At 40.7% G+C, this 19,982-nt stretch overlaps 1 protein-coding gene across 7 annotated transcripts in view; it reads left to right on the top strand.

The window, feature by feature from the left end:
• DYNC1I1 (dynein cytoplasmic 1 intermediate chain 1) overlaps nt 1-19,982 on the top strand; it is a 187,492-nt gene that overhangs the window by 140,937 nt on the left and 26,573 nt on the right. For all 7 annotated transcript variants that reach the window (XM_048305144.1, XM_048305156.1, XM_048305142.1 and 4 more), the window contains 3 exons: nt 2,633-2,746; nt 5,580-5,713; nt 7,295-7,439. In XM_048305144.1, the coding sequence (XP_048161101.1) occupies nt 2,633-2,746; nt 5,580-5,713; nt 7,295-7,439 (393 nt within the window). The remainder of the gene's footprint in view (nt 1-2,632; nt 2,747-5,579; nt 5,714-7,294; nt 7,440-19,982) is intronic.

The following is a 19,982-nucleotide window of genomic DNA, read 5'->3' as shown; positions in this document are numbered from 1 at the left end:
CAAGAAACTGACTATCACTGAAAATTGAACAACTGGGACTCAAAATCTAGTGGAAAAGCAAAGATTAATGGGAAGTAATTTGTTTACACTCAAAAATCATTTAAGGCAAAATTGTACCTCCTGGAATTATATATTAAAGCAGTTTTATTATTGTAATAGAAAAATATGTAATGTTTTGCTTTTGACAAATATAAATAAATTACTTTCAGTTGTGGATGGGCACTTTATGTGCTGTCATGGATTGATATAAATACGTGTTTACACGGTTTAACATGAGGAAATACGATGTTTTAAGGAGTGCTCAGATTTTACAATAAGAGTTGCTTACTTTATGTTCGTACATAGGAATTACTTACATAAACTGTAAATGAGGTCTTGGTTGCAAAAGGCTGGCTTGAATCCTTGCTGCCAAGAAAAAGGATTAAATTAAGACAACACTACTTTAGCGATGTTACTTTTTGTACTGCTAGATACGTGAGCTGAATAGTCATTTTTAATTTGAACTCACGCTGTATGTGAAGAAAGGATTTTTCTCTTTTCTTACTCCTGCTTTGTTTATTTGAAACAGATAGATCATGTGGTTCTCCCTGACTTCAACCTTCCTGAAATGTAGTATCACTGATTACTGCCTGGATTCACCAGGAAAGAGAATTCTACCCACAGCTTACTCACTAATTTCCTTTCACACCCACCACACATCTGCACTTGGGACAACAGGAAATTTTAATTAAGACAAAACCCTTTTGCATGATGATTTCATTTCCAAAATAAATAAAATCAAGCTGGCAGCAACCCTTTGAAAGGAAGGAGCCTGTTTAGACTTTCTGTTGCATACAGTTGGTTGTCTTCATCTGCTTTCCTTACATCTTTTCATTTCTGCTGTGAGTTTTATTGTGCATGAAATTGATGGCTGGTAGCCCTGATTAAAGCCAGGCCTGACACACTGAGGTGCTGCTGGAAAGACATGGCTCAATCCTTCCCCCCCCACTAAATATTCTAGATATTCTACTGCTTGCTTTAGCTTCCTCCCACCCACTCTGTCTGTTTGGACTACTGGAGGTCAAAAGCCCATGAAAAAAATAGGTCTGTGCTTATTTCACACATCAATACTCAGTAATCATGTTTAGCGCTGGGGTCATTAGCTTACACTAAACAGCAAGAATGTCCATGGTGGGAGAGTAATAGTGTGAGACACATGTGAGGTACCAGTTGGGGTCCATTTGATGATCTGGGAGAAACCAGGTGCCTGAAAATCTTGAGAGAAAGAAAAAAAATGGCATCAAATGGACCTTGTGACTTACTGGTGTGCACAGGTTGCCTCCAAGCACAAGGTACTATTTCAGCAGCAACTGCTTAGGCCATCTCAGTGTGGGCACAAACACTGTTTGTACAGGTGCTGCACCTTTTGCTCTTAGAGAGGGGACATTTACAGGGCCCACTCAGGTATCAAACGTGAGAGCGAGCCAGAGCTCTGAGGATTTCTGCCATTCCCCACTGACTGGGTAGGTGACCTGCAGCTGGATCTTGAAGTAGTCTGACATAAGTAGCAGTTCTGCCATTCCTTTCAGCAGGACCAAATGCTACATTCCTAACACTACATAGAGATGACTTAGAAGCTCCTAAGGGATCTCCTGTAAGTTGGTCCTAATTTTCTTTGATTAAGGAAAGTATTAGAGAAAAATGTTTTTTCTTTCTGCAGAGGCAGGTCTTCTATTTGTTGGTAAATGCAGCAGAGAAATTAAATTTTTGTTTGCTCGACTTTTGTATATGTCTAACCCTTAATTTAGCAGTATCACTTGTAATGGTCAAAGGAAATGAAATCTTATTGTTCAGTCTGACTGATTTTTTACTCTGGAGATTGCTGAACTTGACCCATCCCTCATATGTCACCATCAGACATCAGATGACGCTTTGGGCTCAAAATGTTGCCAGGTTCTTTGGAAAAGGAATAGGCCAAGTCTCAATTATGCATACTAACTGGAATTCAGCCTCCATGGAATGACTGCATTATGGTGAACCAGGTGTAACACCCTAAATTTAGTCACTCCCCACTTATAATGACAGATTTCAAAAGGTGTATTGGCCAATGCTGAAGAACATTGATGGGCTTGTTCATGTTCTTCAACTGGAGTACATTTGCAAATATTTAGCATGAAAGCCAAATTCTGACAGAGTTCAAGTTTTATGCAGCTGTTTTCTTGAGCAAAGTTTTCATTTTTATTCTGTTTGGACAGTTTTCCTCTTTCTGCTGGTAATTTTCAGTGTCAAAAGCCATCAAAAAGATGGATTTTCAGTGTCAAAAGCCACCAAAAGAATGATACATGTCCCTGTGGGTGAAATCTCATCCACATAATTCAGTATTTTCACAGCATTACTCAGCTGGGTTGTTTTATTATAAGAAAAATGAAACTTTGAAAACATTTCCACCTCCATAACGTACTTCGTAAAATTTAAATGTAAAAAACATAAAAACCCAACCAAAACAATTCCTATCTGGCAAAAGCTGAGTCTTATATTTTCCAGTCATTGTGTGACTACTTAATCATTCTTTAAAATAACATATGAGACATTAGAAGTTTGTTTGTGAAAATGTAAGAATGGCTCTCTGACTTCCAGCGTTATGTGTTTTCAGCATCCTGTGTATTGTGTGAATGTAGTTGGAACACAGAATGCACACAATCTTATTACTGTCTCTACGGATGGCAAAATGTGCTCCTGGAGCCTGGACATGCTCTCAACTCCACAGGTGGGTTTATTTTCACCTACACGGGGGGAAAAAGTGTCTTTGGTAGAGCAGGATACCTGCATAGTGGAACATAGCTCCTAAAAGCCAAAATCTCGCATCCTATGCAAACTAAAACCAATGGATGCACTTGAAAGAGTACAGCTTGCTTCCAGCAGTCTCTGCTAAGAGCCAAACCCCATTTCCTTTACCACAAATCATGTAATTATTGTAATACGTTAATACATAGGTCAGTTTCAAGTGAAAATGAAGTAGTCCATTTTAAAGTACGGTAATTACAGAAGTCGCCTGTGGTATACATTGCACTTATTCTACAGCATTGTTTAACAAATATGGACTAGATTGCACTGCTGCTGAACACACCCTAGGCACTGCAGGTTTCCAAGGCACACAGTCAGAAACTCAGAAACTTACTTTGCTGGCAACCTTCAGTAGCCAAAGAAACAAACAATGCAAATCAAAAGTTTTAGAACTAATCCTCCCCCTCTGGAATGTTTGCTGCTATTGTCTTTCCCCCCACTCCTCTCCTTTGTATCAGAAATGAAAGGAAACACAGGAAAATTGCCCAAACCACTAGTGATTATAATAATGGAAACTAAACAAAGAATCTGATGCTGAAAAAGGTGTACAGAAAGCATCTTTTAAGTGTTATCTTCTGAAGTAGTACATTTTCTATTTCAACACATCACTCATTTTTATACACAATTTCTTAGAAAAAAATTTAATATCATTTTTACTAAGCATCATGGGATCTGATCTTGTTTCGAAATGCTGCGCAGAAACTCCCGGTAATGATTCCATTAATCATGCATTAATGTGCAATTACTATTGAATTATTCGCTTTTCAGTGTTGACACAAGAGGTGGGACTCCTCTATCCTAACCTGAGCCATCTGAAAGTTGATGTGTCAAGCCTCAGTTCGAAATTCAAGTTTTCTGTACAGTTGAGGTAGAGAGAGGCTGCTACTTCTGGAGGATGACTCATCCCATCCAAGTGTGAAATGCCATTTCAGATACCCACCCTGGGACATGGAACTGTCCTGTCTTAGGGTGGGAGAGGATTCTGGAAGCCATCACATCTACTCCCCTACTCAAAGGGAAGCCAACTTCAAAGTTCGACCACATTGCTCATGTAAGGCAACAGTGTGGGGCTGGTAGTTGTGCCCTGGGACTGTGAGAAACCAGTACTCTTCTGCAGTAGAAATGGAGGCACCTAAAACGGCCCAGGCATATATGTTCAGGCACCCGAATCCCTTCCACAGTTTCTCACCTAAACATCAAGAAGATAAATCCCACCCCTGCATATTCACTTACTGGAATACTAAAGTCTGAAGCACAGATCTGTGAACATCTGAGTTCCAGTACCTCATCACTCAAATGGCATTTCCCTGCTCCAAAACTGACTCTCAACAAGGATGGGAACACACCCCACATTACACTGAAGTTTGGCACATGTCTCATGGTGATCTAGAAAAGAAAGGCACAGGACTTGACATCAAGCTGCATGCCATAGCTTTAAACTGGGAGGAGTAAAGTGTTGCTGATGTGTGTCAGTCTGAAACTTTCCAAAGACACAGATCCAGAGCACTTGTGTACAGCCATGGTGTGGGTGCTGGGAGGAGAGAGTCCACCACAGTCTATGGCCATATCTCTGCAGACATTAAATGATGATCTCACCCCAGAAGATTTTAACAAAAATATATGGTCTCTCTGCCATATTAACAGAATTTCTTTCTCTCTCTCTTTCTCTCTCACTCACATATTTACAGAAATATGGGGTGGTCTCCCAATGCATTTTCCATGTCTTATTTTGCCTTTATAATAGAACCAAATTTATTTAAAAGGAAAGTATAAACCAAGCTGCAATATTTCTTTATGGATTTGCATCGCTCTCCTCTCACAGGGATACCCATTTTCTTTGCAGCAAAAAAGCCCTTCTGAGAAAAACCCTACTGGCTTTCGCCCTAGAAGAGCAGCAGCATAGACTTTTTAAACATAGAGAACATGCCCACTTAAAGAGCTAAAAATGAAAATGGTGAAACCATTCAGGCCTTTTGTGGATTCTTGGGTTACACCATTTAGGCTGAAAAACCAAAAAGTTGTGCAAAATCTGCTCAAAGCATACACATCTTGCAACAGCCACAAACTTGCACGGTGATTGTATTTGCAATTGCAAAAGTGGGCATGCTGATTTACTTTAAAATATAGCTACCAAATGAAAACAGAAAACATTCCTGCTGGTTTGTAGCTTGATGGTGGAGTCTAGAGGGAGTGTTTATGGTTACCTCTGAAAATCCCTGAAAAGCAACGCTTAGAATGTTGGTAGTGACAGGACCCCAACTTTGTAATTTTGTTCTGCAAAGGGACAAATGACACGGTGCAATAAATGCCTCACATGCACACAATATTACATGTGCTTCCTGACAATTGATTTCCAGAATGTTTCTAAATAGAAGGGTATTGCATGATTTGTTAAAGCCTGAGGCTGGCAAATGTAACCATTAAGGTATTACCTGTAGTTTCTGCACCATTAGATTTTAAATTCTCACCTGTTATCTCTGGCTGATTTAAGATGATGCAGAAAAGACCGGTGCCTTCCTGCCAGTCTCAAATGTGTGACAGATAGCACTGGGGATGGTAAGAGCATCCTGGTTTTGTGACATTGCATCTTCTCACAATGTCTTACGTAGAAGCCAAAGTCCTGTGTCTGGGTCAAATGATTTCATCTTCCTCTCCTGCTTCCCCATGTAATATTCAGAAATCAGTTATAAAAAAAAAACCAACCCAGACTAACAAAAGGAGGATCACAGCATAATAACAAAAACCTGTTTTGGTAGGAGAGCATGGAGCTGGTATACAATAAGTCCAAACCAGTGGCGGTCACAGGAATGGCTTTCCCAACAGGAGATGTCAATAACTTTGTCGTTGGCAGTGAAGAGGGAACAGTCTACACAGCCTGTCGTCATGGAAGGTGAAGTTCAGCATTTTGTACTTATAAAACATTCTGTGCCTGCGTTGATGAGAGATAGCCAAGTGTGTGTTCAATGTTTTTTTCTCTTGGATCAACAATGTCTGTACTGTTCCTGTGACCAGCACAGGAGCTGCCTGACTTTGAGCAACTGTGCTGACAGTATTGCTAAATTGCTTCTATTTAGGCATATATTGATAGTCTGTATGGCAGCTGATGGTTTGAACGAGTCTTAGGCTGTTAAGATAAATGAAGCATGCCTAAGGGCATTTCTCATTTCTGAACTTTCAGACTTGCCTGATTTGTTCCTCACAAGAGGAGGAAGGTGCCAGATCCTCTTTTTAGCACATCTTTGTAGAAACCTACTGACTGTCGACAAAAGCTCTTCTGCTCCTGCCTGTCTTTCCTGGAGCTTTTTGCTATCATCCCTGGTTTATTTCCAGAGGCTCCTGTGTCCTTCAGCCCAGCACAGTGAAGAGCCATATGTTATCTGGAAAAAAGGTGTGTCAAAGCACAGCAGATACCCAGGATGGCCTTAGTGCTCCAGAATTCCCCTTACCCCACTGACTACGTGGCAGATAGCTGGGATGAAATAAGAGGTGTCCTTCTTATCCGGCACTGCAGGACTCAGCCTCTGCTCCAGCACATGCTGTGAGGTCTGGCACAGGGAGCCTAAGTGAGGCCACACTGTCCACACAGGAGAGGTGATGGGACACTGCACCAGCTGGATGAAGGACCAGTTTTCTCTGGTGCAGCTCCATATCTGCTTTCAGTACACTGTACTCACACCGGCACAGGGCTGACAAGCTCATCAGAGCTGTGGCTATTTTTAATGTATATTCTTCCACTCGCAATTTTTCTATAATCTAGCTAAAAGGGTAATTTCATTATTCCCTTTTCTGTGTACACTGTGAGACAGCACTGACAACTGATCTGGCATAATTTGCTTCCAGGAAGAAGAAAACTGTGCACATTCTCTCTTACACGGCATTGTATTTTTCCTTCCAAATAGCTATTCTAACCTCCAGCTGATGAAATGCACATCTCCCCTTGTTCAAAGTAATGACTGTATGATACTTGATAGCAGGATCAGTTCCTTCACTTTTTGTGAAAAAGCATTTGCTTCCTAGTGACTTGATTGACTGCTATGAAAATTTATCTTAGATATTTAAGAGAAAAAGAATTGCCCATCATAATTCATTAACATATCTGCATTTTTATTTTAATGGTTATTCCTTGTGAAAATGGCTTACTCAGAGGCATAAGCTATAGTATAATTACAATTTAGAATTATTTTATAATTATACATAAATGTTATTTCAAGCAACAGGAGTAGACAGTATATGTAGAAGTGAGTACGGTAAGTCTTGAGAAGTAAGAGAAATTCTCCCTGTGCTGAATTCTGAGCATTAATTTTGCCCATTGGAATAAACTTCTGCAGGCAAAGGCTTTAGCAAAGGGAGAGAGATTTACAGGTTAAATAGAACTTTAAAAGGAAACAGGAACCTAAGAGTAAAGAAAAATTATGTTAAATCACTAGGTGGTAAATTACTCTCTGCATGTAAATCTTTCTTCTTCCTGCAGTAAAGCTGGCATTGGTGAAATTTTTGAAGGCCACCAAGGACCTGTCACAGGAATCAATTGTCACATGGCAGTGGGTCCAATAGACTTTTCCCATCTCTTTGTCACATCATCATTTGACTGGACAGTGAAACTGTGGACCACAAAGGTAAGAAATATGAGTTGGGCTGGGACAAGTAATGCTACTTGTGCAAATTCTGTTGTCAGAAATACTTTTAATACCATCTATCAAGTCCTAAGAACAAATTAATTGAAAGGTTGTGGTTAGAATGGGCATAGTGATAAAATCATAGGTAAAATATATAGCTAGTGTAACTCTCAGTCATATTTGCCCTGGAGCATACCTTGCCCTTTAGCTGGCCTGCATTTCAGTGTTAACCCTAGTGCTGAGCACTTTCATGAGGCAAGGAGATGAGGATGTCCTGGACTCCCAGCCATCAAACAATCCATTCAGCACTCCTGTGCAGGCTAAATTGCAAGGCTAATACTATGCACCGTGGTGGTGCAGCAGCAGGAACACTTCCCTCTGATGAAGCAACAGGGGAAGTGCACATACAACTTAGTGCAATCAATATCACTTGTGAAATTCACTGCTGGAGGAGGCCGTGATAGCCAAAAGATAAAATGTCCCCATGACATGAGAAGCAGGGTGAAGTACATGCTGGAACTTACATTCATGACCACCAGGGATCTGTTGCTGACTACTCTGTGGCACTCTGCCTGTGACCTCTTTCAGAGAGAGCAGCAGAACAGCAGAAATGTCACAGTCCTGTGAAACTTTGAGACCCCAACACTCCATGGGACAGACTAAACAGACCAACCTGGTTTATTGTACAGGCTGAGTAAAACAGGACAATGAGAGGTAAAATCCTAATTATATAAGTCATCTAAATTTATTTTTTTATACACCAGAGTGGAGAACTGCCTTCCAAATGTCAGGTTCTTGTCTTAACCAAGTTGGTTTTGTGCCTGCATTTGGTTCACATCTTGAGCTGCACCCAGCAGAGTTCCAGTACTGGAAGCTGACCCCAGTCAGGAAGTATCTCAGCATGTGTTCTTCCAAGACATCAGGGCTTGGAGATGATAGAACAGATGCACAGCAAATGTAAATACAGAAGTGATCAGAAGGGCTCATGTGACAACCTTGTGCTGGAAGAAGCACAGTTACCTAGATGATAACTTGAATCAGCTTCCATAGTGGCTTCCCAATGCATTTGTTAATGGCCTGATCCAATGTGTGTGCTAATTAACAGGTATCTTTTCCTAATCAGCAGTGACCATAGCTGGTGCTTTTGTCTTGAGCATTATGTTTCAGGAAACTTGTAATGAGAAAGGTGCATTATTTACCTAATTCACATATATACATCACTAGACCCAGCCTTAACCAATGCAAAAGTGGTCCAGAGAAGTGGACGTGGGCAGGCTGGAATGGGTCTGGGATGGTTCCTAGGTGGTGAATGTTAGAAAGGGCTGCAGGATAGCCATGGGATGGACAGCTTAGATGTTGGCTCAAAGATAGGCCATCTGGATGTGAGACAAGGGAGTCCTGGGCAGTGGTGACTGGGGACAAGGGAATACAGGAGGGTTGAAGCTGAGTAAGAGGAGAAGAATTTGTGGGGAGTGCCAGGAAGATGAAGGGCAAGTTTTGAATTCCAAACACACATGTACAGAAAAGTCTTGGATGCGTATTTGACCATCAGCTTGAGGTTGAATATGGCAATAAGAGCCTCATTCATCTGCAGCTTAAACGAAACTGTATTAAGGGATAATAAAGCCTGATTTTTATTTTTAACTCTTGGGATTTTAGAAGTTAGTAGTAACTAACACAGCACATTTTGGGCACAAAGACACTGCAGATAGTAATATAGTCAGCCTTGTGGAGTATTTCAGTGCCAAAATGGTTGGGTCTGATTTTGTTCAAGACAATCAGTTTTCAAAGAACCAACCCATTTAAATTTCTAATATCTATCAACCTGTGGCTCATCTGGCAAGAGGGGCTTCCTGAGAAAGCTGTTTGACTGAGCTGGGCGAGCTGTGATGTGCATGTGACACACCACAGCACCGCTCAGAGCTGGAAGCTGCGTTGCTGTTTTGGATCACTCGCTTTCTTCTGGAGCAGGTTTGAGCAGCAGCAGCAGCCCCAGGCTGCTGCCCTGCCAGCCACTGCCCTGTGAAAACATCCTCTGAGACAGTAGACAAGTACTTGAATTGTGATGAATATTTTCTTTTTCTCCCCATTCAACTGCATCAGTTTATTTCCATATTGTCTGAATAATTTTCTTGGCTGGAGCTACTACATATTTAAGGCTCTCTTTGTTCAGTTCGTATAGTCAAGGCTCAGTCAATCAGTGGGCTCTGAAAAAAAAAATAGTGGATTGATATGAAGTATTGAGTGCTTCTGCTGGCTTACAATATTTTAGTCAGAATTGGTTTATTCCTTTAGTTTCTTATTTGTAATTTTAATCTTCCTATCAGCATCCAAAGCCGTATTGCTTTCCTGCTTCTACCAGTGTTGTCTACTTAATCCTGTGCACATTATCCTCTTTGGTCATGAAATTCAATTCCTTTCTGTTTCACAGGTTCAGAGTCAATGTCCAATTGTAAAGTGAACCATAAAAGCTTTGTGTTTATATTGTCTATTGATGTTGTGTAGCATCCTGGGGTGCTTACAAGAAAGGCACTTTCATAGCAGGTATTTGACTGATGGATTGAAAGCACCATCTCCCTTAAAAACTCTTTCTTGACATTTTATAATCTGTTTTTGTGGTTAACACATTTTCTAGCTAAAGGCAGTTCAACCGGGTGACTGAGAATAAGATTTTCACTAGCAGATGAATGAGCGTTTTGTAGATAACACTAATACAAGGTTCACATTATCATCCATCACATTAGCCAATAATTAGATCCCTCTGTGAATAGCAAGCAACCAGAAGCAACAGGAAAAGAAACAGAATTTGCAAAGGGAGTTACTTGATAACCACGGCATTATCTGGTTCCTGATGAAGTTAGTAGGGCTTTCAACTTGAATTCATGCTACACCATGTGAGCAAGTCTTGGATGCAGAGCTGTCAAATGGAAGTCCCGATGTGAAGTGTCTGTGGAGCTCTGCCCTTAATTAGGCAGTGTCGGTACGATGCTTTGAAGAGGTAAAGTGCTAAGTGGAAATGCTAAGTGTTGTTAATTAATTAAACACTAATCCTCATGAATGAATAGCATGAGGTTAAATAATGAAATGTAAGTATTGTTATTATTACAGCAATTGCTGTTTGGAGAGCAAATTTTTTGATACTGTGTCAAGAGATGGGAGCTATCCTGGAAATTTTAAAGCATAGCAAAACATACGCTAGTTTCAGCTAAGGCCTAGAAGATGGCTTGTTTTCTGCTAAGGGAGTTAAAAAGGGTCTGTACAGAGAGGTGGATTTTGCTAGCTTTTTCATCCTTCACATGTCTTCTTCAGCTCTTACCCTTCCACTGAGGTGATGCCTTTTCCTGGTCTTAAAATGAAGAATCAAACACATTTAGAAGGGAAAAAGGGATTTTACCTCTGTATTTCTTTTAAGGATCCTTAGGTGCACCATGTCCCAGTGGAATGCACCGTAATGCCCACCGCAATGCACACCCCCAAAAGATCTGGTATAACATTATAGGTCTTACTAATTAGCATATCTATCAAAGATGGTAATACCATCATCAGAAGGAGGCTCAGAGGTGAGCAGACTGGTAGTAGGGCCACCACATAACCATTAGCAGGAGCCAGAGGTCATGTGTGCCCTCAGTGACAGACCACCCATTGTGTGTCTGTGCTCAGTTTTGCTTTACTAGTATGTGCATCAGTGGTAGTGCCTTCCTCGTCCCTCTCCTTTGTCTTTTTTTCTTATGCTCCTCACATGCTGCTCTTCTGTTATGCTGTGCTGTTCCAGTCTGCAGTTTGTTGTGCTTTTTGAGAAATCCCATTTTAAACAGCAAACATTTCCGTTTCTATGCTATGTGCCTTCACGTACATTTCTGTACCTTGAATATCTTTTGCCCACGTGTTTGTTGATAACCTGGGTACAACCCAGTCTTCCTGTGTCTTGGAGAAAATTATTTTACCTGTCATACCTTCCTATCAGCATGTAGCTTCAGACTCCACTGGTTTTCATTTGGCCTAGAGTTGAACACCATCTCCTCCAAGGTCCAGCTGAAGCCTACCACTAGAAAAATGCAAAGAAGCACGTGGTGGTGGTGCTGGTGGTGTTACTAAAGGCAGGTACCTCCACCCTTCCCCAGAAGCTGTGCTGGTGGTGTTACCAAAGGCAGGTACCTCCACCCTTCCCCAGAAGCCTTGCTGATAGGATCTGATCAGATCCACTTGATAGACCAAATTTACTGTGATGGAAAATAGTGTTGCAGAATGAACCAGAGCACTACTTGATGGTCACCAAGAAAATGCATGCACACATGGCCAATTTTTTTAAGTTTACCAAAATAGCAGGCTGTGATTTTTTGAGATTAAGAATTTACTGGTTTTTTACATTACAGATACCATTTTTCAAGTTATCTGGTTACAGGCTAAGATTTTTTTCTATTATAATTTCAATTGCCTTAAATGGGTGAGAGCCTCTTGTGTTCCAGTTAGCATTGTCTGAAGTTAAAAATCCAAGTAGAAATGTAGTCAAACATGTACTTAGGATGAAAGGACAGTAAACTTAGTGAACTATTACAACAACTTAGTGAATTGTTCCTCGTGAAAATTTTTTGCAACTGTAATTGGAAAATCTGGAGTCAATGACTTGATTTAATGAAGTCCTGTGGCTGGTGGTTAGAATGGATCACAGATTAGAGGCACTGATGTTAGTGGTTAATGGTATACACCATTTCCCTACCTTATGGAAGATGTTCCTATCCCAGTGAATATGCAGTTATTTATGAAGAGTGTAGGACCTCCACAAGAGTATCCTGTAAGCCTCTGGATCATGCTCCAAGGGTCTGCCTGAGCAGGACAGGAACGCGTGTCTTCTGTAAGGGGAGGAAGGGATGATCTTGCCGTTTTGCTCTGAGCTCTGTCTTGTGCCTATAAACAACTCTGGTTTCACTGACGGCAGGATCTTCTCAGAGTAAAGCTTTGATTTTAATGTGTTGGCACTTCTTGATGAAGCCCGTTCTGTCCACTTGGGGCCAGCCCTACTTCTTTCTCCAGTTTTTAACAGGATCAAACAGACCTCCAGCAGCAAAATGGGACTAGTGAAATGCAGAGATTACTCAGGTATTTTATCTTGCATATGCTTGAGTGTAGAGAAGAGCTGGACTTTATGAGATTTAGAACATAAAGTCTTGAACATGTTCATTCTTAATGTTTTTTTCTAAGCTTTCCTAAATCCTTTGGGCCATATCTTCTCATATTATCATATAAGGCATTTTAGGTGACGCTTACTTCATATGAATTTGGATCCTCCTGGATCATTTATTATGTAGAGCTTTCACACTTTGGTTTCTTATGCAGCCACTGGAAAGAAGTAACTGTACTGCATGCATTAGACATCTCTTGGAGAGACCACCATTACTGCCCACCACAGTTGCTGTAGCTTTTGGTGGCTTTCTTGCATCTGGACAGCCTCAGGCCATATCTAAACTGGCAGGCATGTCAGCACTTTTGAGCTCCTGCGTCTGTCTTCTTATTCTGGTTTCTCCCAAACCACTACCAGGAAGGAATCAGCCTCTTTATCCCACACCACACACACACATGCATACATATGTACCTGGATTTGCAGCCAGAATCCTGTGGAATCCTTTACAACTCCTCCCTCTGACTGATTTTGGTGGGGCTCAAATGTCTATCTCAGGGGACAATTTCACTGCTCTTATTTTGGATACATGACTAGAATGGTCTCCCTCACTGCTCCATTACTACACAAAGCTCCTTCTTTTCTCTTTGATAAAAGCAATTAAAACGATTCATTTGATTAATCACTGTCCAAATGTTAACTTTATCTCATTACAGGGAATGACAAAGGGTGATAAAATAGCATGCTGGGATTTCACGGAAATGGTCTCTCTGTGGTGTGAGTTCAGAATTTTGAGTTTTGTCCAAAAACAAGGCAATGAATGAATTTGCTTCAGAGCTCACTTTCTGTGAAAAGGCCAAGCTGACTTGTGGAAGAGGGTGGAGTTGCCTGTTCAGACAGGATTTTTTTAGGTTTTGCCCTTTACCTCTGGAGCCAGAGGTCTGGCTCTCATCCAGCTGAACAAAAAAAAAAAAAAAACCTAAACCCCAAACGTATTTTCTAGGTAATTTTAAAGAGCAAAACCAAAGTGAAGTCAGGTGCCTTGAAATCAGTCCCAAGTTCTTCACTTGAAATACTTCTCATTATTTCAGTTTTCTGTGTAGCCATATTTGATAAGTGTTAGGAAAATACTCATCAGATGACCAACATACTTAATTTACTCACATGAAACATGGTGCTTCTTTGCGATACATTTAGTGAAGAATGGCACACACACAAATAAAACAGTCATCTAAAACAGTGAGTTCTAAAAAACTCAGTGGGCTAAACTGTATTTCAGAAAACCCTAATATAAATCCAGCTGTAAGCAGTGAAAGCTCTATTTGCACATGGAAAGCAGAATTGGATTTCAGGAGCTTATATAATCTGTGCAAAACAAAGTCATCATTCCTTTTTTCCCTGAAATCAAAATGCAAACCTCCCACTGACAGTTCTGTTGCAGAATTACGCTGGAGGATCAAGCTCACATGCAATAGTGAAACATTTCAGGACAATTATCAGTATATAAAGCCCAGGACTTCTTCCCTAATGGAAATTTTCTCCCACCTGCTTCATGCAGCCATTCTTTCTCTGCCATGTGAGAGACTTTTGTTATCAGTAAAAAAAAAGGAACTGTGTTCAAAGTCCTACAAGATGAAGTCGTCTTCAATAATAATTAGGCTCAAAATCATTGCTTGCTGACCCATGAAAGCCCTGTGGGCATCCTGGTGGCAGCAGCTACAAATACTAATCTTGACTGTTTAGCAGACAGTGCTGTAACATCAGGCTGTGTCAGCCATCCTGCAATGTTCCTCATGCTCTTGCTTCCTGGCAGCTGAACTGCAGCAGCAGCAGGGTCACTTGAAAGCCTGGCAATTCGCTGAGTACAGACACACTGCTGGGCCAGGTACTCTGCAATGAAGCAGCATTTTCCATTAAAAAGAAAAATTGAATTTTCAGGGGCCTCATACTGAATGTTCCTGTCAGAATCACAGGGGTGGGAAACAACCAAACCTCAGCTACATTATCCCACTCCTCTCCTCGCCTTGCAATTTGAGCTAAACTACCTCTCTTTAACAACGTGAGGCCCGAAGCAGGGAGACCAGTCCCACTGACCCCAGAAAAGGTACGTGCAGGACCTGAGTGTGTGCTGCTGCCTCTCCTGCATGACAGGAAAGCACTAGTGCACCAATCCAGTTTCTCTCAATTCATCCTACTCATTCTCCAGCTCTGCTTCCTTGTCCCATCTATGTGGGATATAAACAGGGAGTGACAGCTGGAGGTAGAAGACCAAATGTGCCCTTCAGTGTTTCACTCTGTTTTCAGTGTTTCCTCTGACCAGGATTTGGTCATTCTTCCATCAACATGCCTTGCGTATATTTCTCAGCAAGTCCCTCGAGCTTCCCTGAAAAATAATCCAGGATTATAGTGATAAAAAGGCAGGAGTATGAACTACAGAAACTGTGAATCATTTTGCTAGGCAAGGACAGTAAGACTTCTGTAGTGTTTGAGCTTCTTAAAAGAAATTGAGCCATTTTTAGAAGTAGGTACAAACGCCAAAAGAAAACAATATCTAAAGTCTCTTGATACAAATGCATAGTTAGTAGTTTAGGAAGAAGTGTTGTCCTGCTTAGAGCATGTTTTAAATAAAAGGTGGAAAACCTGATTACCTTTTAGCAATGAAGTCAGCAGTCTGAGGAAATACGGAACAAATGGCAGATACCTGTATAGGCTTTTCCAGTGTTGCTGTCTGCACTTGCCTTCAGCTTGATGTGGGTGAACGAAGCAGAGAATAGTAAACCTCATACAGTGGAAACCCATAGGCACAACTCTTTTAAGTGTGGATTAAGAGGGGCTCCAGATTAGGAATGAAACTGGATGATCTAAAATGCAGAAACAAGAACACACCAGCCTGGCCAGAAGGAACTAGGGACAAAAGTGAGCTGAGGAATACTGTAAGCCAGTCTGCCTTACACCCATTCTGATGGTTTTAAACTTCATCCTCTGCAAGCAGATCTTTTAAATCATTTAAATTTACAGTAGGCATCAAGTAATGCACATTTATATCAAACTCACTGAAAATAGCCTCTCAGCTAATATGCAGTGGTGAAGAGGAATGCCATGCTTTCTGCTTTTTTTCTTTAGAAAATAAAAAGGTCTTTTTCCATTGGATAAGTGGAAAGGCATGGTAGAAGAGAACTTTTGCAGTAGAGCAGCACAGCCAGAATGTGTTGCACCTCTGCTGAGTACTTAAAAGAGTTAAGAAGGATTAACCAAATAAGCAGTTTACCTATCAGTAAAACTAGCTTCCAGGCTATCTCCACAGATTTCAAAAGCTCTGCTGTTTGAATTTCTGATGCTCTTAAAAGACAAGTGTTGTCTGACTTTCCAAGTTCTTTTATTTTTTTCTTCACGCCATAGCATTAGACATTAAGATCAGTTCTCATTAAAACCGCCTGTGCCAATCATCAAACCTTTTTTCCTTTGCTTCCTTCTTTTATACTCACTCGTGGCGCTTTGACTTTGAAGGAAACCACAAAAATGTAATCATCAGGTTATCTCCAGACTTGGTCTGCTCTCGTAGCCCCTTTCCTTTCGGTCTTACCCTTGTCCCCTCCTCCATCTGTAATAATTCCCACATGTTTATGCAAAAATATTGGACTTTCTTTCATTATTGACAATTAAGAAAGGCAAGTTTCAGCCTCTCTGCAAGAACAATACTTTCTAAAAGTGAACAGTTTTCTGCCTTGTCTGTCTGCAACTTTTAGGATGCCAAACTAAATCAGTGTAACAATACTACAGCACTTAAACAAAAGGGTTGTGAAGAGTGTAGGGATCATTTCCAGACTCATTTCTTTCCCTCTGTTGCTACTGAGTCTAAAACTTAAGCGTGTTACCTTGCCAATCAAGCCAGTTTAGACTTGATTCAGTGACCTAGTAATTATCCGACAGTGAGGTGACACAACATACAGACAGGTCATAGCCCAGTGAAATGTTCTCCGAGTCCCAGAGGGTCATCTGCAATCCAGCACTGAAACTGACTGCCAGAAGGAATTTTAAGGCAGGTAAAGAGTTTTTACTCATATAACTCAGTTTAGAGTACCTCAGTACTAGTGCCTCTGGTTTATGACATCTAGTAACAGTTCCTGGGAGTGCTGTAACTTTTAAAAATGAGCATAAACTGAACTAAGTCAAGTCCCACAAGTATAGTATCAAAGCAGGAGCTATTGGGTAATCCTAGATCATTGTAACTATTAGAAAACAGATTTGGGAGAAACATGATAGTCCAGAACTGGCAAAAGTCCTGTGGAGATCAGTCAGTGTGAATGAAAACCACGGTCTCTTTGACTGCGTATAAATGGAGAGAGAACATGAAGGCTTTCAAGAGTAGTAGAGCCTTATACAGAGCAGAGGACTTAACTCCCCACCACAAGAGGTATGGAAAAGTAACCCCAAACGGCTGATAGCTGGTGTCCCAAGAAGGACACCATTGAAGGGGAAAAGGTCACAACCAGAGTAAAACTGATTTGAAGAGTATTTGCCTCAATATTCCCAGCAGCTTTTAGTTTCTGCTATACTGTCTGCATGTTTTGAGTTGGCCTGGGTAAGTGTCACAGTCAAAAGGGAAACAATGAGCCTGGATTCAGCAACATATTAAGAGGTCTCTTTCAAGATGGAGAAGACCGGGCATATAAAATACTGAACAAGCTCAGATCCTACCCTGAGCAGAAGTTCCACAAGCTGTGCCCTGTCCTAGTTTCTTTCACATCATCTGGTCAGTGTGACACCAGAGCACTCACTTTAAAGGAAGACAGAAGATTGTACCTTCCCTACGTGTTTGCAGGTTGTGGTTTTGGGTTTTCTTTTAATCAATAAACACTGTTTATACAATACTTGGTCCCACAGGGGCTAACTTCATAGAATCATAGAATGGTTTGGGTTGAAAGGTCTTTAAAGATCATCTCATTCCCACCTCCTATTCCCTGGTTTGTTCAAGGGCCAGACAGAGGAGCAGACACTCTGCTCAGGACCACTCTGGCTCTGCTCTTTCCAAGTGCCTGAAAGCCTGAGCTTGAGCTTAAACAAACAACATCAGCTTGTCTGGAAAGTTTCTCTGCCAAGGACTAATGAATCTGTCATATTTGCTGCACACCTAGAAAAATCAAATCATCTTGAATCAACTTACAGTACTGCACAACACTCATGGCTGTTGTTAATATGGTGTGAGCCAGAAGTATGGTGTTTGGCTTATCATCTTTAGAATAGAAGACAATTGAGTGGAAAGAAAGAACTGGAGGCAGCAGACTGTGTGGTGTCACCACACATCTGTACTGCTGAAGGTACAGTCTAGGAAAGTACCTTAAAGTGGAGCTGACGCCCACAGAAATTGCGGCAATGTGGAAAAAAAATGCTCTTTTCATGAAATGGGCAAAGCCAGTAGTTTTTTTCATGGCTTTTCAGAAGTCAGATGCTAGTTAAAACCTGTGGATATGTATACATTCCTTTATATGGATAATTAGCTACTTTATGTGTGGCACCTCCTGGATTAAAGAAAGTTCTTCTATGCAAATAAGTGGCATAGAGTGGTCAAATATATATGTGTAAAAAACCCCCTCTTTTATATAAATGTGTAGAATTTATTTTGGTGAGCTTCTTATTTCATGGACAAGTGTTAGTTCCTAGACAGCCCATGGGTATTTAAAATGTTTACTCTTCACTGTCCTCTTAAACAATGCCTCTATACAAACACTGAGGATAAATGATTGACTTTGAGAACATGTTTCAATAAATGAGAAAAAAATCATGTCTTGAAATTGGCTTTTTGCTTTTTCCATTAAATGCTCAAATCATGTCCTTTTGGAATCAATGGCAAAACTCCATTGATTCATTAGAGCCGTATTTTCACCCTACACTCTACTTTTTCAGTAATAAGTAGATTTGGCCCAAGTTTTTCTGAAGATACTGCTTTAAACTATTTCTTCTGTTCTATTGAATAACAGAGTAGGTTGATACTGAAGAATGAAAGCTCATCAAGTTTAAATTTCAGTTGTTTTATAATAATAGCCATATGTTAGTTATGGATTGTGTAGGTCTGAAGTTTTGGTAATTTAAAACTGCTTTAAAGTGACCTTTACGTGGTTCCACATTTCAACATTTTCTAAAAGCAGTGGGTATCGGTCCTTACTCATAAATCGTTGCACTAAAAGATCTGCAGGCCTGGGCCCGTAGTTAACAGGCTTGCAGTAAGGAAGTGCTGCGAGCATTTATACACACACTTAAACCCAGAAACGGAGTCTTCTCAATGAAATCAACATAACTGCTCTCAGACCAGGACGATATGTAAACTTTTAAGAAAGGCCAGTTGCTGTTAGTATTGAAGACAGGAGGTGAAGCAAGATGGACCTTATGCAGTTGTTGTGTTCTTCTCTAGCTAAACAGTGCAAGAAGACAAGACAGGATGGGAAATACTTCTTCTTTTTTCACTGGCAGATAGTCACACTGGGAGGACTATCTGCGATACTAGGGGCAGTATGAAGGTGCAGCTCAGCTCCACTACCACTGCCTGATTTCTGCCATATGATTTCTCCCTGATTTCCCAACCACACTGTAGCTGATCTTGCCTTTTGGTTGGGCTGCTCACAATCCTGCAATTTCTTACTTCTTTGCAGTGCTCCACGCCCTATTCTTCTCTATTCATTTGTGTGTCATTCCTTGCATGTCTGAGATCTTTCTCAAGATCCATATTATTCCTGTTGTCCACACTTTCCCTCTGACTTTCTATCTGACCGAGTACTTCCACTGTTATGGTAAAGGCGTTTCATTTTTGGTATTTGAGGCTTTTCACCTCAAATACCAGCATTTCAAAAGTGTTTTTATTTTGATAACAGGGAAACAGAGGTACATCAGCTAGAGGTATTTGCCAGAGACTACACAACATGTGTAGATATAGGCTAGCACCAAATCTCCTCACCCTTCCTTCTAATGCCTTGGTCTTTAGGCATGAAGTGGAAAATAAAGTAGCAGAACTAAAAAGACCATTAAAAAAGTGCCACACTCAAGATCAAAACAAGTTTTGATATGCTGACAAAAAGGAAATGCTGATTGAAACCTGCCCTGGATTGATTGATATCTTAATAGGCCCTTAACTCCTGTGGAATTTTGTTACTTCTCCCATGACATTAAATGTTAAAGTGCTGCATGTGCAGCACTTCTCCCATGAATAAGAAAAATACCAACCACCTAGCAGTTGACCAGATTTCCTTTCCTTTTGATATACTGCTATCTTCAATGCCCACCAGGATTTAGACACTTGATATATTTGAACCTGAATTAGATGTTTTCAGTGAAAATAGTGCAGAATTGGGAATCCATGTGGCCCTCTCTAAATACTATTTCCCAGCTCACAGTTGTAATGATTCACTTTGAAATTTCCTATGAAATACCTCTGC

The sequence above is a fragment of the Corvus hawaiiensis genome, chromosome 1 (assembly GCF_020740725.1).
Source record: "Corvus hawaiiensis isolate bCorHaw1 chromosome 1, bCorHaw1.pri.cur, whole genome shotgun sequence".
Lineage (NCBI taxonomy): Eukaryota > Metazoa > Chordata > Aves > Passeriformes > Corvidae > Corvus > Corvus hawaiiensis.
Note: the sequence above shows the minus strand (reverse complement) of the source record. Positions and strands in the feature narration are given on the sequence as shown.